Source organism: Antennarius striatus, chromosome 10 (assembly GCF_040054535.1).
Source record: "Antennarius striatus isolate MH-2024 chromosome 10, ASM4005453v1, whole genome shotgun sequence".
Classification (NCBI taxonomy): Eukaryota; Metazoa; Chordata; class Actinopteri; order Lophiiformes; family Antennariidae; genus Antennarius; species Antennarius striatus.
This window is the reverse complement of record NC_090785.1, coordinates 7,190,349-7,208,977: the sequence shown is the minus strand read 5'-3', so window position 1 is coordinate 7,208,977 and position 18,629 is coordinate 7,190,349. Positions and strand designations below refer to the sequence as shown.

The 18,629-nt window shown below is 44.5% G+C and overlaps 1 protein-coding gene across 2 annotated transcripts; it reads left to right on the top strand.

The window, feature by feature from the left end:
• Positions 1–1,092: 1,092 nt before the first annotated feature.
• On the top strand, positions 1,093–17,296 carry bcorl1 (BCL6 corepressor-like 1). 2 transcript variants are annotated; one of them, XM_068326046.1, is made up of 12 exons: positions 1,093–1,217; positions 4,653–4,737; positions 4,837–7,416; positions 7,838–7,967; positions 8,245–8,712; positions 10,760–10,947; positions 11,153–11,422; positions 11,521–11,687; positions 12,286–12,431; positions 12,884–12,961; positions 13,581–13,752; positions 15,516–17,296. In XM_068326046.1, the coding sequence occupies exons 2-12, from the start codon at positions 4,732–4,734 to the stop codon at positions 15,862–15,864; spliced, it is 4,554 nt and encodes a 1,517-aa protein (XP_068182147.1). In that variant the 5' UTR covers positions 1,093–1,217; positions 4,653–4,731; the 3' UTR covers positions 15,865–17,296. The 2 variants fall into 2 exon arrangements, with proteins under 2 accessions (XP_068182147.1, XP_068182148.1); XM_068326047.1 differs by lacking the exon at positions 1,093–1,217 and adding an exon at positions 2,589–2,607.
• The last annotated feature ends 1,333 nt before the right edge of the window (positions 17,297–18,629 follow it).

The following is an 18,629-nucleotide window of genomic DNA, read 5'->3' as shown; positions in this document are numbered from 1 at the left end:
GCTCCATGTTGTTTAGAAGACCTGCTTTAAACAGAAAAGGATTCACAATGAAAGCAAAGGAGTGCTTTTTTCATTTTGTGTAAATTATAAGAATTTTGGGGGTGGGGTGGGGGTGGGGTGCAATTTACAGGTGAGAATAACCCACTCCAGACTCACCTAATGTTAATATTTGCAAAAATAATCTAAAACCACCCAAACTCAACGAGATACTATAAACTACACCTCTGTTTCACCTTGCGAGTAATGGAGCCTGAATATTTGAAGATTAAATCTTAATCCGGTGTTGTTTCACTTACATCCATGACATCCTCAAAGATCAACAAAACTAAACGAACGGTAACATCCCTCACATGCTTACCCTAAATATATTCTAACCCCGTAGAAATAAATCAACAGAATAGGAATAGACCTGGTTGCCCCCCCCCACCCCCACCACCCCCCTCCCATCCTCTGCAGGCTGCATCAGGCTGCAGCCGACAGCAGGCTGCCGGAGCGGCTCCACCAGCCCGAGTCTCGCTTCCTCGTGTTAATTCCCCTGCAACGGACCCAAACCTCTCCCACTTTCGTTTTTTTTTTTTTCTTTTTTTTTTTTTCTTCTTTCTCTCTCCTCTCATGTTTTGGCAATTCCGTTTGAGCCATCACCTCCCGCTTTAACTCCGTCCACCGGCCCGCCCGCCGGTGAAAAAGAAACACCCCTTCTGAGTGACACCCGCGAGCCCGTGTGTTTACAGGGAATGTAGTTTATGACTTCGTTACCCCGTTAGCCTTTCAGTTCACAGCACCGTTACGCTCTTCGGTCGCGAGCCCCCCACCCCCCACCCCCCCTTCCCCTTGAGCGGCTGGAGCCCGCTTTGCATGCTGGTACCTTGAGTCCTTACCCCTTTAATGCTCTCCTGCATCTAATCCTGGGCGTGGATAGCCGAGCACTACATCTCCCATGCTGTTACCGAGCACCCTTCTGCCCCTCTCTCCTCTCTCGCTCGCTTCCACCAGACTGGAGACAGGCGATACGAAACGGACTGTCTTAACGACCCCCCCCCCCCCTCTTTACCCTCCCCTCTCCCTATCTCCCTCCCGCCCCCCCCCCCCCGGACTTTTCAGAACCGAAAACCGTCGAGATTAGTGAGCAGCCACGGACGGCGAGAGCGACAGGCTTGTGGACATGGCCGTATCCGAGTCGTGTCTGCGCGTCGTTCACATGCCATCTGCACGAGCGGGTGCGTAACTGTGTGTGTGTCCGTGGACATCGTTCTAGCATCCTGCTAGCTTGTTGTCTCTGGGGCGGTTGGGGTGTATGGGAGACGGACGAGGGGGGATTTAAAGGGAGGGAAGGGAGGGTTGTACCGCGGTGGGTCGGCAGAATGCCTTTGAATAACCGACGTGTTCCAGTCGGTCCACCAAGAGGGTGGGGGGGGGGGGGTACCGATGCGAGCGACGTGTGCACTCCCGTGTTTCAGGTCGAGCGTGGATTTATCGGTCGCCCGCATCAACACGTAAACCAGCCGGAGGGAGGAGGAGGAGGAGGAGGTGGTGGTGGTGGGGGAGGCTTCGCGGAGACTCCGCTGCGCACGGAGCTGGGAACCCTCCCCGCGTTAGCGGCGCTGATCGGCGGAGTTAAATATATTGTTCACCCCCCCACCCCCACCCCCCTGTCCCCCAGCAGCACAACCATGTGTAATAAGTTGTGTCGTCCAGCCCTCCGAGTTGGCCAGCTGGCCCCCACCCCCCCTCTATTCGTGGGTAACTCGGGGCAGTCCGATTGTCCGTGATCAATGGGGGGTGTGTGGGGGGGGGGAAATCGATTATTTGTTTGTAAAGAAAAGTCCGCCCGTGTTACTTTGTCTCTGTCTTTGTTTGTTCGGCTTCCTGCGCGGCTCTTGCCCCCTGATGTTGACTGTCCTTATCAGGCGTGGATGTGACATACTGCGCCCCGACGTCGCAGCCCGAGCAGACGCCCGATAGAGAGAGAGGTTGGGTGGGTGGATGTGGGTGTGGGGGGGGGAGAAAGGAAGGAGGGGAGTGTAAGTCGCACGTCGCTTTACTGGAATATAAACGTTTCCCCTCCATCCTGACACGTCTTCGTTGTCCACGCAGGAGGACGCGGTTGGCGCGTTGCGCCCGCGTCGGTCTGCGGATCGAGCGTTCACACCCGAGAGCCACATCTCTTGTTAGGCTCGCCATCTCCAGCGAGAAAGAGAGAGATGGAGGGTGGGTGGTGGTGGGGGGGTAAGAGAGAGAGAGAGGGAGGAGGAGGACGACCTGGAGCTCTCCAGAGTTTTTTCGTGCTGATATTTATAAACGAGCAAAACGCGCATTACGCGCATGTGTTCTTTATCGCGCACTTTTTCAGGTGCGACGCGTGATTCTTTTGTGCCGCGTCTGCACAGACAACTCTCCCTATGGAGCTGGGGCTACATCAGAATAATTTGGTGTCTTCATGGCTGATTTTTCCCCCCTCTCTCTCTCTCAAATGTAATGTCAGGCTTCGTTTCATGTGGACGCTGTTCCCCAAGGCGTGTGTCCGGACTAATGCTTGCGTTTATTTGGCCTACATGAGAGCGGATGAATTGAAACCGCGTGTGATCCCGGCACAAAGACAAACTGGATGTAAGCAACTGTTGTACGGGGGGGTGGGGAGGGGAGGAGGTGAATGGAGACCCTCCTTCCATCGAGCGGAATCTGCATCGCTGGTTCCCTGTCGGGGATTGGCGTGTCCGCGCATCTCGGTCGCTATGAGTCACTGACCCGGAGATAAAACATTTTTCCAGTTCTTAAAGCTTGAACAGATTTTGCTTTTGCTGCTTTTTTTTTTTTTTTAACGTAGTCATCTCATTTAACTTAAAGATGCGCTCATCTCCGTCTGACGCGCGTTTGCGCCTTATCGTTGTGTCGAGTTATTGCGTGCGGTTGGTGGAAATTTTTTTTGTGTATGAGATGTGTTCTGTTGAGAATTCGATGTCTAATTTTAGATTGAACTGATGAGCACTTAACACAGCATGACCCCTCAAGTTTCATTTAAGTGAGGCGAGCTGCGTTATTGTAGTCATAAATTATTATCTGTCCACTGATAGGAAAACTTTTGCCACACTTCCACTTGGGGCTGCCCGATATTGGAAAAAAAAAACACTTAGGGAGAAAATTGAGAAATTCTCACCTGGCACTGCCAGTCAGATTCATTACAAACAAATGATGCTAAAAATAGGTCTGCAAATCCAGAGTAAATCAGTTTGGACAAAATTATGTTGTGTTAAACAGACTTCTATAGAATCAGTCATGGGAAAAGGAGCAGCAAATATGGCAGATGTGAGTTGATTTGCCTTCGGTTTACCTGACATTGCACATGTTGTGATCCGGCTATTGCACAGACTCTCATTGCGATGTCAGTGCCGAAATGATATATTGTGCAGCCCTACTTCCAGTTTAGCCACTTTTCACCCATGTGCTTTGCTCTACCAGCACATAACATGTTGAGGCTGCAGGTCACCAATAAAATATCATTTCAGCAGTCGCAGCTCATTGCCTCATTGATAGATCACTGAAGGGCCTACCAGGAGCCAGGCTCAAGGGCCCAGAGGATATAGGAGGGTCTGTTAGAAGCATCATTCACTGAAAGGTCATAGGGCTTAGTGGAAATGCCTCACCGAGTAGGCTGTCTGGCACCTTACCCGAGAGAAGTTTTCTGTTTGTAAGCAGGATTATACAATAATAACTGGACAGATATCCACAAAGTTCAGTGAAGGTAGTGTTGATGTGGATCTGATGCATTTGGACGTTTTGATGATAATCAAAGCCTCCGTTGAGCCGGAGGAGCAGAACTTTAGCAAAACAGTGCGCCCTCGTGCATCGAAACTCGAGACTTCACCTCAGCATGGATTTTTGGTAGGCGGTCATGTGATACCGTACACGCATTCTGTTGACTGACGGGATCCGGAAGTGTGCTCTGTTCTGTGAGCCTCGGAAAACAGCGCACTTCCTAGAGACTCAAAAGTGGTTTAAAGAGTTGATAAGAGTGTAGGAAAAAGTAATACAGATAGAAGGTGGTTTAATACCAGTATGGGGAGGGTTCATAAATGTTTAAATTACCGTAAATAATAAAATAAATAGTTTGTCGCTCTGTCGCGGAATTCGTTATTCACGTGTGGTTCCTGGAACACATTAACCGCGAGGAACGAGGGCGCACTGTATCCTGAAAAACACCCAGAGAGACACAGAAAGTATGAAGGTTATGAACTGGTATTTTACATGTCTCTGCTAGGGCCTGTTGGCTCGTAATCCTACTGTGGGGCAAATGATTTATTAGGTTTCATTTCCCTTCACTGAATATCCCTATTTTAGTGATTTACTTTCCAGATCGATAAACACTGACAAATTGTTATTCTCCATGTGGAAACAAGTGAAACCAAAGAGAAGAACACAAAAAAAGGAGGCCACAATTCTGCTTTACTACAGTGTTTCTGTGCTGTGAGGAAATTGTAACATCTCGCCTACAAGCCCGTCTGAAAGAAAGGAAATTTTCAATGTCCTTATATTGGTTAGCCTGAATCCTTTGCTGTTAAACAGCATTTGTCTTATTTCTTTATTCAGAATTAAATGGAAGTCTGAACAGCACTAACAGTTATTACATTAAGTCTTTTTTTGTGTCTTTTCCACAGCATTTTTCTATACCTTGAGGAAAACTCTCACCTGACTTACTCAGCTACCCCTGAAGCATGTTGTGCTGAAGAAACACCTATGCAGGTAATTGTTTTTACTTCATTACAGTTAGATTAGTAGATTAGAGCAGTGTTTCCTCTTATCTTATTAACACTGACCTCACAAACTTCTCTCATTACTCAGGTGGATCCTACACTAATGAATGTAGGGGATGGAGGCACGGTGAGCAGAGAGATCAGTGCTCCAAATAAAGCGTCTGCTAGTATGGTGGGAAATCCCCCCCAGACGCTACCCCCTGAGTTCAGAGGAGATGTTGCCCTCAGTCAGCAAAACAAGACCACTCCAGAAACAGACTGTAAGACAGCCAAACCCTGTGTAGATGCTAGCAATTGCAACCATGGCTCTGAACTTCCTCCATCTCAACAACCCAACAATGCACCGATGTCTGGCTCAGCCCTCACCAGCTCAGAGAAGAGAGGAGACAAAAGAGCAGAGGTCTCTAAACTCAAGACTGATGGGGTCTTCTCCTCTCCTCAATGGACTGGTGGGGCAAAAGTCACCAGGGAAGACTCTCTCAACCCCTGTCACAGCAGTACGGCATCCAATAAGAAATCACACCCCCAACCACAAGCGGTGCAAAGTTCTCCGTCTGGGTTTCAGTGCTCCACGATGTTTAAACCAGTCCAGCCTGTTGCTTTTCTTCCTTCAACTAACTTTTCTTCTCCACTTTGTAAAATCACTCTTCCACCAGCACTGGGTCAGATTGCATCTTTGAGAGAAGCACCAGCCAGTCAGTTTCAAAAAGAAATCCAACCTCAAAGCTCAGGTGTTGGAGGGACACCTCTCATGCGGACCTACCCCTATCCGTTCTCAGTGGGCCGGACTCAAGCTGCAGAGAAGAAAGTAGGCACATCGACGTCAAAGCCTAAATCCAATCATGCATCTGATAAGAATGGCAAACCTGCAGGAGAGCATAAATCTTTAGCCTCAGTGGTAGCTTCACCAGCTATTGCCCTTCCAATGCAACACCCATCATTAACTTCTGCAGCCCCCACCTGCTATACGATGTCTCCAACTGCTGCCATTTGCTGTGGATCTGCTCTGGCCAGTATCACCCCCCAGAACAGATTACTGAATCATGTGGAGAAAGGCAGCAGTGTGGACAAGGCAACCGCGGGCTCTCTGAAAACTAAATCTCCCTCTGCATCGGAGGAACACACAGCTTGCTCAGTCGAACCGAGAGACGTACCCCTCGATTTGTCCGCTAAATCTAAGCGTCCAAAATGCATAAACGACCCTCTGGTTACAATGATTCAGTCTCATAATGAGTCAAATCAGAGAGATTTTCTGAACTCAAAAAGGACTCACTCTACGACTTATAGCTCAGCTGTGCAATACCCTGTCTTACCCAACACTCACCGAAACGGATCGCATCAAAAGCAAGTAAACAGACCCCAAAATCATCAGGTCACCGAGGCTAAACCAGGCTGGGGTAAAGTATCGCCGCAAGATCCCATCAAAAACATCCCTGGCACCTATGTGGGTGTCGCTAGCCCCATACTAGCTTCTACTCTTCGAGGCAAAGACGGAAAAGGAACGTTTGCAGATGAATTCCAGAGTTTTGCAAAGCAGGAGTTCATATCTATAATCGACCAGGGTGAACACCTGGCCTCCAGAGGGAAAAAGCCTTGTCTGATCAAGGGCAACCAACACGCCCATGGTGTCAAGCTTGTTAAAAACACCAGCCCTGCAATAACTAAGAACTGTCCCACAAAAGGAGCCTTAACAACTGCCCTGCCGAGCTGTGCCAATGCTCAGATTCATCAGAAATCTGGGCCTGGTAGAGCCACAATTGTCAATCCAGCGTGGCAACAGCCATCTCATCTCCCGCACCAAGCCTTCTCTGTTCAGGGAAAAACAACACAAGGATCTCCAAAGGCCAAGGGAACTACAGTTACAGAAGCATCAAAGTTTCAGAGTGCACGTAACAGCCTGTCCAAAGCTGAAGATGAAAAGTGGGAGAGAATCAAGTCTCCCCTGTCTAACCTCGCGTCCATTGTAAAGCAGCAAGCTTTTGAAACAACAGCAGCGCCAGGCGAGGGTAACACTAAAGCTTCACCTGTTACATCAAGAAAATCCGATGCCTCAAATTCACTCACAGGATGTCAGGACACCCAATCTAAGCATACGTCTACTTTTAAATACCCACCATACTGGTCTGTGGAAAAATGGGCTGGCATACCATCTCAAGGGGATTCTACTCAAGCTATGAAGAGATATGAAAAGGCAAACACCACTGAGCCTTTGGAGAATAACGCTGAATTAAACACCAGTCAGGGAGAACACGTGGGATTACGAGTGAAGCAGGGCTCCTCAAAGCCCCCTGGCCAGTGTCATCTCTTTGCCAGCAACGCGTCGACAAATGGGAGCAGGATGGAGAGCAAACTTGCTCAGGTGTTGGAGGGAGGGATGTTGAAGAAAGAAAGTGGGCCATCAGACAGTCCTCCGAGTGACAAATTGGGAAGTATGGTTGCATCTATTCTTACAGACCAGTGTACGGGGGGAGGCGACATGTTTGAGAAGAAGACAAACGGAACCAAAGAGGAGTCTCCGACCAAAGCAAAAGCTGTCGCCATAAAACATAAGAAAAGCACCCCCAAGAAGCCCGTGAATGAGAAGTCCCCAACGGGAGCGTCAAAGAAGGTTAAAGGAAAGAAGAACGACGTGGAAAACACTCCAACCAAAGCGGCTGGCCTAAAGAAGGTAAATATCTTTGTCATTATTCGTTCTCTTTATAGTGTGTAATTTTTTAATGCATAATTTGAGGGACATATTCAAGTCATTGCACATTTTTATTGAAGTGTTAACTTTTCAATTGCCTCTCTTTTGTAATATCACATATTTTTTTGCACTATAAGGCGCACCTAAAAGCTTATAATTTTCTCATAAACCTACAGTGCACCTTATTATCCGGTGTGTCTTATATATGAAATTAATAAAAACAAACTGTTCATTAAAGGTGCGCCTTATAATTCAGTGTGCCTAATAGTGCAGAAAATGCTGTAATCCCTGGCTGGTGATTTAACTCCCGAGAGAGGCCACCACCTTCTTTCAATCACCCCGAGAGCTTTGTGATCAATAACATCCAATGCAGCTCGGTGACGCGGCGTCCTGTGTATTTCAGCAGAAGAAACAATGTGCACCTGCGCTGGAACGGAGTCTATCGGGAAAAGTTACTCCTCAAAGTAAAGAAACGATTTCAAGAGACAAGATGAGTCCCCGCAAGGTTGAGCCATCAGCGGATAACAAAGCAGGTAAAGTCTGCCGGATACAGTTTTCAAAGTGTGGATGAATTTATCAGCATTTTAATGATGCTCTGAGCTCTGTGTGGTCTGTAGCCTTATTGAGCTTATATCACTGTTATTTCATCTTTTGAATTCTCCAGATAAATAAACTACCGTGAATCTCTGTAGGAAGGTAGTTTGTGTATTAAGCAGATCGAAAATTAATGATCTGAGTGTAACGTTTGGTTTTTTTATTTCAATGCTTTGAAGCTGGTGCGGGTCTAACAATCAAACATGATTTAATCAGTCACAGATAGCGGCAGCCACCAGAGGGTAGAGACTCCGGCGTCTCTCAATAGCTCGGGTTTATCCGGGAAGGAGGCAGACGCTACGGAGAGCTCCTTCCCCAGACTGAGGAGAGGACGCCGGCGAGCTGATGAGGCTCGGCTCGACCTCTGGGGTTTTGCAACGCCTTCCCCTCCACCCCCGCCCATGCCCGCCCCTCAAGCTTCCCAGACACCCACCCCAAATGTCACCCAACCAGTCCGCCGTCCAAGAGGGAGGCCTCGTTCTAACCCACTCCCAGAGCGGGAGTTCCAGGGCAAGGGCAAGACACCTGGCGCCGAGGGCGAGACGCCCGCCCGCAAGAAACGCCGACGATGTCGAAGCAAGAAGTATCAGAGTGGGGATTACGTTACTGAGAAAGACAAGGTGGAAGACGGAGAACGCCTCGTAGAATCCGACGCCTCCAGACGGGACAGCGGAGTTCCAGCAGGTATGCAGATTTTCCTCTTTTCAGTTAACCGTTTCAGGTCAGCTGTGGACCAGATCAATGTGTGGAGTTGTGGAAGAGAATGACATTTTATTTCGGTTTGTAATTCGGTAGAGGTAAAGAGAGTATAGAAATGTATACTATATTTGTTTCTAGATTATCCCGAAATATAAAATATAGTGTTAATAATTAAAAAAATTGATCATGCATACAGAATGGCTCTTACGGTGTTAGGAGAATGCATCGCACCGTTAGCTGTGGGAAGTTTACTGCTGTCCGAAATGAGGCGAGAAATATGACACAATTATGTAATGTCTTTGAAATACACATTTAGAAAGAAACAAATTAAAGGGGAAGCGTGTCTGAACGGTTTTTAGTTCGGTGAGGGTTTATCTATTAGAGAAGTAACCTGACAGTGTTTTCTGTGACAGGAAACTTTTCCATTAGGTTTATGTGGACCGACTGTATAAATACCATGAAACCATAACCAGCATCAGAAACGACAAAGCAGTGAATCAAAGGTGTTGTCTGGTTGTTTCACAGCGGTTACATTCTAAATCATGAACAAACATGCCCACACCTCTGAACAACCCTGTGGGAAGGAGCCACATTACTGGATTTTGTGTAAATTTAGACAACGTACAAGTCAGACACACTCCTGCATCCATGGCACAGATGGACCAGAGACAGATGGAAATGGGGATATAACTTGTTCACAAAGTCTGAGTGCATACTGCCTAGTGAATTCAGCCTGTCTGGATTTAGATTAGATTGAACTTTATTATCATTGCAGAAGTTTGGCACCTAACCAGGGAGCTGATAAAAAGTGTGTACTGCTTTCCAAAAAATGTATGCGTATAGGCGATCGGAGGATGTAAGGAGTATCTCAGTGGGATTTGGGAAAAGCTAATGTTCAGAAATGTTACTAAAGAGGATGTACTAATCCACTTGGACTAAGTATGTATGGAGGAGGCTACTGAGGATATTACAAGACAATAGAGAAACAGACAGCTTCTTGTAAGATGTCCTTCCCTTGTCAGGCATCGTGCACAAATGAGTTCCGATGACTTTGTGACTTTTTTTTGGAAATACAGACGGAAGGCGTTCCGACGCAGGGAAATCACGCGAAGCAACATGATGTCATTTTGACAGGACAGCTGGTTGATTAACGAAGAATCAATTTGGTCAGTTTGGCTCCTGGTAAATCATGATGGGCACAAGACGATTTTCTGATATTTAACAGCTGAAACCATCAATCACTTAATTGTGAAAATTATAGATTAAAGGAGAGTTTAAATGTCCTTGTTATTTTTATCTTTTAATTGTCGGGTAATTGTTTCAGTCCAGAGCCATACTAACATTAGTGTGTGACATCCTTACAAATCACCCAGAATTCTCCTGTTTTGTTGTCATTATGTATTTGCTCTTTTGCTTGTTAATTAGTCAAGGTGACAAAATGTTTGGCTGTGCTGGCTTGTGACGGGCACACATCTTTATTCCTGACATACCTTCATCTTTCTAATTCCAGCTGTGTCCCCACATCAGATACCTGTTGATGTAACAAGACACACATTTAACATTAAACATAACAGAATTATATCAAACCAGAGGTGGAAAGGCAGTCAGCACTGTTCCCTCATAGAAGGACGGTTATTAGTTTGAATCCAGACCTGAAATGTTTCTCCTCCACATTATTTCCGGTTCCCTCTAAATCGCCCGTGGGTATGAAGGGTGATTATGAATGATTGTTTGTCTCTCAGTGCGTTAGCTCTGTGATGAACTGGGGACCTGTCCAGGGATAGGCTCCAGCAAAAGATAAGTAATCACAGAAGATGGATGTCAAACCTTAGACCGATGTTGAATGGCTCTTAGCAGTCTCCCTATGCAGCCTGATGATGGAATCTGAAGTATCTCATGCCCCGGGTTGGGCTCAGCTGATGCCGGTCGTGCCTTCAGTACATCATAAATATAATTAATGGCTTTGAATTTTTGTCCTTTTGTTCTTTGCTTTTCCATCATCACATTCTCCTATCCTTGTTTGCCATCACAGAGCCTCGGGTGGATCGGTGTCCCAGTCCAACTTCTTCCAGTCCAGAAACGCCTCCACGCAGACCGTTGTTCACTCGCTCCGGCTCCATCCGCTACCAGGAGAGCGTGACGTCTCCAGAGTCCAGCGACAAGCCGTCAGGGAAGAGAAAGTTCAAAAGCAAGCACTTAAGCGACAGCGACGATCAGAAGGCAAGTCAGTGTGTGTTCAGTAGCTCTCAAACCATACAGGGTAAGATACATCGATGTAGTATCTTACAGTGCCCCCCTGTGGTTATATCATTTCTACATTTGTCAAATATGTCAGCTGTTCACTGTATATGTTCTTAATAAGAGGAACCTGTTGCTTCATACTTTACAAAGCTTTCAAGGGATTTTATCTCACATTGTATTTCAGATTAAGTCTAAACGCAGCAGCTTGGGCAAGCGTGGTGCCTCACTTTCTCCAGATGATGGTTCCGATGTAAAAAGAACAGACAGCCCCCCACCCACACCCACCCCGAAAAGTTTGCCATCATCTCCACCCAGTAAGAAAAGCTCATCGGGAAAAGGTAGCGATTCGGACTCCCCACCCAAAAGGCCTGTTCCCCCAGAGGTTCGGCGGCTGATTGTTAATAAAAATGCCGGGGAGACCCTGCTGCAGCGCGCAGCACGCTTGGGCTATCAGGTAAAGTCAACCTGTTGACACCTTCCCTTTTCTGAGTTGACTCTAACTCACTGAATACGTCTCTGAATGCTGCTGTCTGCCACGCCTCCGTCTTTCAGGATGTTGTGCAGTACTGTCTTGAGAAAGACATCAGGGAGGTCAATCGGCGTGACAACGCCGGTTACACGGCTCTCCACGAGGCGTCTTCTAGAGGCTGGACTAAGATCGTCCAGATGCTGCTGAAACACGGGGCCGACGTCAACTGCAGCGCTCAGGATGGAACACGGTGAGATCACATGGTGCACGACTGAAACAAGAGTTTTCCTCCAAAGTGTTCTTGCATCACCAAAATCACAAACCTGTGCTGTTTTTTGTTGATTCACAAAGAAAAGGACTTGTTTCTACAAATGTCCAATGTTGACTTCCATTTTGCTTGAAAGCTGCGTCTCAAAGAGAAGCTTAGCATCCAACCAGAACCCTATAGCCCTGACATCTGTAAAAAAAAATACACAATGCAATTTGTGGTGGCTGGGATGATGTTTGTATAGAAGGGGAATGAAAGGGTTGAGAACGGACTCTTGTGGCACACCTGTAATAACATTAAGGGACTGATTTGGAGTTGTTGTCTGAGTTCCGTCTGAAAGATCAGTCACAAAACCACTTAAGGGACGTATTGTTCATCTATTCCAGTGGAGCAACGTTTTTTATAATGTACCTCTGTGCCTGAACCTGAGATCAATGCTTCCACAGCTTGTGGTGGCTGCATTTCACATTTTCCTCTGATCCATTTATCTTGATAGTAACTTTCCTCTGACGCGGGTCTGTTCTGATGATATGTCATTCCTGAACATCTTTTGTGTTTCGTCTTTTTTTTCTTTCTTTAGGCCCCTCCATGACGCAGTAGCGAGCGATAACCTTCCAATAGTCTGGTTGCTCTTGAATCACGGTGCTGATCCGACTCTAGCCACCTACTCTGGACACACACCAGTGAAACTGGCTCACAGCCCGAGCATGAAGACCTTCCTCACAGGTAAGAAAGTCGTCTTTTCACACATAGTGTTCAGCAAAGTGATTGATGACACAGGTGCCATCCTGGGAAACTTGACATGAATGACTCTCTTGCGTGTCAATGTGGACAGAGGGAAATCCTGCAAGCCAGCTTCCTTTATAGACTGCAGATTTGTAGTTTATTTTTATTTGAACTTTCCCGCAGCATACGTATTTATGTGAAGTGCGCATTTTATTATGATGTAAACTGAAAGTTGAGGGTTCAGTAGCAGTTTTCTTTGATGAGCAGTACTACTCTAAAGTGATTGCTTTTCAAGCACAAAGTACTTCAATGGATTGTCTGAGACTCGGATCTGATTTTTGTGATGTCTGTTATTATGTTCAGAGAGCCATTGAATATTTGTGTCATCCTGACAAAATGGAAAGCGTCCAGTCATTGACATGTGTTTTTTTTTGTTGTTGTTTATTTTACAGAATACTTCACAGACCTGGAAGGTCGCAAGGATCACGATGCCAGTTTGCATTGGGACTTCTACAGCAGCTCTTTATTTGGTAAGAACTTTCGTAATTATGGCCAAATCTTGTTTTTTCTCTGCAAATCAGTCGGTTCATTGATTGGAACAGTGATGGGAACCTCATTCTTCCTCTGGCCGTGAAGAAGACGAATTGAGATTGTTGATGATCAGAGTGCTGCAGGGACATCATTCTGGTTGGCTGTGGCTCAGATAGACAGTAATGTGTCGTAAACAGTTAGTGGAGGAAGGAAGTAGAGTGGAGGGACAGCAGAATTAGATATGCGTGGAAAATCTAAAGGGAAAGTGGATGTGCTTTCTTTTTAAACTTTAGAGCCAATTAAAAGACTGTAGAAAACACTATCCAGCTTTTGTAATGATGAAGGAAACAAAACCAAATTATGTTTTTACCATTTTTGTATTTTGTGCATTTGCACAGCAATGAGTTAAATCTATTCATTAAGAGAGTGACCTGTTTTTGAAGCGCTTTCTGTAACTTTTAATTTTTTAATGGCGATATAATCTCTTTTGCCATGTCCGTGATTCTGCGATCGAAGGTGCTGTATGTACATGGGCCACTAGATGGCGCGTCAATCCAATGTATTGTAGCTGCTTGTCTCTTCTGTTTACCAATGACCTCGGTGAACTTTCCTTCACAGAGACAGACCAGGAGCCGTGCTGGGACTTCTTACTGCTTGAGCAGAACCAGGAGCTGGTGGAGAATGCAACAGGGAATACCGAGTTGGACTCGGACAAAGACTGCCTTCTGTTTGAATTCTCTTCGGAGCCTCTCTTACCTTGTTATCATGTTCAGGTGTCGTTAACCCAGGGGTGAGTTCACAAGAACAAACACTGTGGGCACGAAAAAAATAGAAAGTTATGTATACCTGTACCAATTTTGCACAATATTCCCATATGTTCATGTTTTCAACAAACAAAAATGTGCGAAAAATAGAGATTTAATAGCTGATATTTATAGAAGTAATACTAAGCTGAAATAAGGATTTATCTTAATTGAATTAATTCATTGGTAACGATCATAAAGGTTCTACAAAATTTCCTGCATATCAACTCAGTTTGGATGCCGTGTAACTTTCCTGTGAACATTTTATGTGATTTTTTTCATGTCTTTTTTTTTTTTTTTTAATTATGACAGCTGTGCCGTACTAAGCTTGATTTCACATTTGCTGCTGGGAAATAGTTTTCTCACCTCCCACAAGTTTATTAAAATCCCTGTCAATTTTAACCCATTACTTATATAACAGACGACAGATAATAAAAGTGGAAATAGACAAGGTGCTGTTTCAATAATTAGGTAGGGTTTTACATGACATGCAGTGATCTATGGTAATATTCAACATTGTGTATTCAATCTTAGCGACATTTTTAAAGATATGTCCAGGTCATATAGAAGGATTTATAGATAGACTTTTATCTTTTGTCTGACTACATCTGTCTCGAAAATATCACTAGAAGACGTTACTTAAGACTGTAAACATTAATTATTAAGTCAGTTATCTTTTGCAATTTGTGATATTGCACCATTTTTTATGAAGTATATCAATATATTTAAGCCATTTAATAAAATAACCAAAAATCCCCAGAATAAGTGCTCCAAAAGATGGTCTTGCTCTCTTTCACATGTGATTGGTCACTACAGCAGTTTCAATGAACTACGTTATTACTGTTGGTCTCAGTTTAAGAGTTCTGTTATGCTAGCGGTGCCATCATTAATCGATTCACACTCCCTGTGCTGATCCATTGTAATATAACAGTAGCATTAGCATCAGATCGTGACATCTCTTTTTATTATCATCAGGGATCTGCGAGTGTTGACGACAAACAAATTCTTCATGGTGGTGTATTTGTTTGCTTGTGCAAAACTCGCATTATAATTCATAACTAATTCCAGAGCATCATCTCAGTGGTAAGGAGAGTTAAATCATTCAACTCCAAACTGTGAGAGGTGTTTATGTACAATTAATTTCTCTGCTAGTGTGACAACACAATTCAACAACAGCATAAACTTTAGCCTCCAAAAAAAATTATCTTTGAACCAGAAAGCAGTTGGAACGAAAACTTTGTCAACCATAGTCATTGAAACCTGAACGATAAGACAACGCAGGAACACTTTCACTTTCTTTTTTACATACAGGTGTGTGCAGGAAGGCGTCTGTACCTGTTAGTGTGTTCAGTATGAGCCTGCTGTCACTGTCAGGACACAATTAACTGCTATATCATTGCACCTAATGTCAAATCAAGTAGCACCACCTAATACTTTGACCCTGGAAACCTACCCCTGGACTTTGTAATCATGTCATGACTTACCAGCAAAACTGTGGCTTTCCATACCGATGGAACCGGATCTCTTTTCCAGCTTTAATTTCTTACGTGCAATCCGTATGAATGACTCTGTATAATCTACTCTACACACTGGTGTCAGTGGGATGGCTGCAGCCCTCTTTGTTTCTATCCATGACCATGAAACATTTAGTCGGAAATTAAATGATAATTAATACAAGATAATTTGAGAAAATGTATTTTTTTAATAATGTAAAACTCCGTGTAATGTCAGACATCTTTCTCTCTTGCAGCTTTTGCAATTGGTTCCTCCTGACGGACGTCCTGAAGCGTCTGAAGATGTCGGCACGGATCTTCCGGGCGCGTTACCCACACTTTGAGGTGGTGAGCTTGTTGCGCGCTGAGCTCTGGAGTCAGGTATCGGTCAGCCAGGTGAGCTCGGCTATGGCTCTACCATACAGAATCAAGAAGGAGGAAGAGGAGGAGGAGGAGGAAAGAGAGGAGGAAGAAGGGTATGTGGAACTTGTGCGATGTGTACCAGAGCTCCAGAGACTATTGGGCTCCTGTATTCACATCCTGAAGGAGGAGGAGGAGGAGGAGGAGGAGGAGACACTGACAAACACAGGGAAACCTAGCCGATAGCCTCTCTTTCACCGTGCAGACCGTCCTTCCTGCACAGAAGAGCTCACAGCAAGCCTCTCCGTCCATTGTAACAAGGGTCATGGGTTTTAACTCCAGCTCTATTACTGACTTGACACTCCACCTGTAACCTTCGACCTCAGACAGAAGGTGATTAAGTGATCACAAAGACCTGCACATGAAGTGGTCGGTGCTGGAAAGCCGCTTTCAGGTTTCTATCTATAGGTATATTTGAATACATAAGAACTATGGAGCAAAACGTTTTTTATTGATTACGTATGTACATGATACTGTATATGTAAATCTTGCCATCAGGGTTAACACATTTGGTTATATAAATGTATTCTTATGGCAAAAGACGGATTATGTTCACAACGTTTAATTTGAGTTTATTCCTTAGGGAAAGCGATATTTTTTTGATGGGAGATAATCCAAGACTTTAATCTTGGTGAACTCTTGTGCAAAGCTAAGAGGCTTAAGTCAGGGAGGCCATTCACCCAGATGGTTTCTCTGGCGACCTGGGAGACCTGGAGACCTGCGAAGAAGAAGAAGAACCACGGTGCATACCATTCACATACCCACTCCTATCACAGGGCATATCTTTTTCCTCCTGTATTTCAATTTACACTTTTTTTCCACCCACCGATGTTCACCACGGCACAGACCTAATATTTTAATTATCATCCACAGTTCACCAAATCAGCCTGAGCAGCGCTGAGCTGTTAAATGTTCCTGCTCACCGTATGAAATAATGAATTTAGATTGAGTCTGTTTACAGAACTGGACAGATGGTAGTGTTCTCCACTCCCCAGGTTTCACTCCTCCTGAAATGATACAGAATCCTGTGGATCTCACTCAGAGGAAAATTAGCACCATCTCTGAAACCTGCTCTTGTGTCCGAGCAGCACAAGAGGCCCGTTTAACTGCAGCCACGACCGTCCCCCACAACCCCTTATGATGTTTCCAAATCCCAGAGTGCTTTGTGTTGCAGTGTGTCATTTACACTGTTTGTTGTGCTTAATTTAAAAGTCATTAATATATTTGACCTCTTGTGTATCTAATGAGCTTATCTCTGGAAAAAAAAAAATGTTTTGTATGGTCGGTGCTTCATTTTGAGATGTACTTATTATCCCTTTATTCTGACATTTTCCTTCCTCTTTCAAAAGCAGTATTTCAACAAAGCTAAAGTACAGTTTTATTGTACTGGTGCTACGACAGATTTTGTGTTGACAATCAATGATGTCTCGGTTCAAAGTCACAAACAAATAAAAGATATTTAAGATGAAGAGAACTACGGTGTAAAGAGGAGTTTAGTGAATTGGGGTACGGCACGACTGAAAGACTGAGTAGTGTGTGAGATATTGAAGAGCCTTTTATTTGATTCTTTTATAAGAAATCAACAAGAATAAAGCATGATTGAGAATCATCGATTTTATCTCTGTTTTGTTGATTGGATCATTATAATAGAATCTATGATAAGAATGAATCAAACTGTGGCGTTGATGTAAGCAGTTCGGTCCCAGTGGAAACGTGGTGGAGCACACATTCCTTATCACGGGGGCCAATGGTTCAAGTTCATCGGGGTTGTATTTCTGTTTATGCTGTCTGGATGGTGAATGAAGGTGAAAATGCCAAGGGTTAGAAGAGTGCAAATTTATTTTCCTCACAAGCAAATACACCCTTGCTCACCAGTGCAACTTGACCTGGAATAACCAGTAGTGAACCACTAACTGTTCAGCGCTGTTACATAATTTTTGTCACTTCTGTAGGTTATTATTTTTACACATCACTTTTCATCAGTTTGTTTAAATGTCCCAAATTTAAGCAGACATGCATAAAACACACTGCTTGTGCTCAGACTTGAAAGTTGGTTCATCTACATTTCTGCATAAGTGAACCCCATAATAAGTGAGCTGTTTTGTCAATTATTATGTGATGATGCGGCTTGATCCGCTGTGAACTGGGAGGTAGAGTGTTGTCTGGTTTTAACCACTAGAGGGAACCAACAACACGGAATAGTTAATGTTTAAACCGAAAGGATCACTCAGCAGAATGCTTTAACATCTGACCTCAGTTCACCAGGTTTTTGTTTTTTTTTAAATTTTATTTTATTTGAAGCTTCATTGATAACTCCGCTCATGTGATTGCAATATAATGCCGAGTATCACCAGCTGTTTCTGAGGATCAAAAGTGCATCCAAAAATATAAAAGACACGACGGATCGCATGATGAACACTAACAGAACCTAATATGACATTGCGTCACATGTAACATGTTTAGACTTTGTCCACCACGGCAGCTGCTAATTCTTTCAGTCGAAAGAAGAAGTTAGTGAACGGCGTTACAGTGAAAATTCAACTTTTTTTTTTTTTTATATTTCATTTTGTTACCGGGAGCTGAATTCCTCCATTCAGAGGACAGAGGATAATTCACATTCGCCTTTTGGAGCGTACGGGTCTCCGTAAGGCACAAAACACCAGGCACCGCCCCTCGCGGGCCCCACGACACAGATGGTCTCACAAGGCGTGGCCTGTGCTGTCTGCGTGAGGTAACTCGAGTTCATTCAGCGGGATCGCCCGGGGTCTGCCAAAAGCGTTGGCAAATGGCGCACATATCCAAATTTAACACAACTGATTCATTTTAAATGCAAAAAAAAAAAATACAGTAGGATTTATAAACTTAAATGTATAAACTTAAATTAATTTGTGTTTTGTAAACTTGAACCACTTGGTTCGATCTGTTGGGAGCGCTCATATTTCAGACGGGGG

Bases quoted from the DNA above. Each gene is read 5' to 3' on its own strand.
- bcorl1 (XM_068326046.1), top strand. The intron at 11,423-11,520 runs GTAAAGTCAACC...TCCGTCTTTCAG, and splicing joins CAGCACGCTTGGGCTATCAG to GATGTTGTGCAGTACTGTCT. The intron at 11,688-12,285 runs GTGAGATCACAT...TTCTTTCTTTAG, and splicing joins AGCGCTCAGGATGGAACACG to GCCCCTCCATGACGCAGTAG.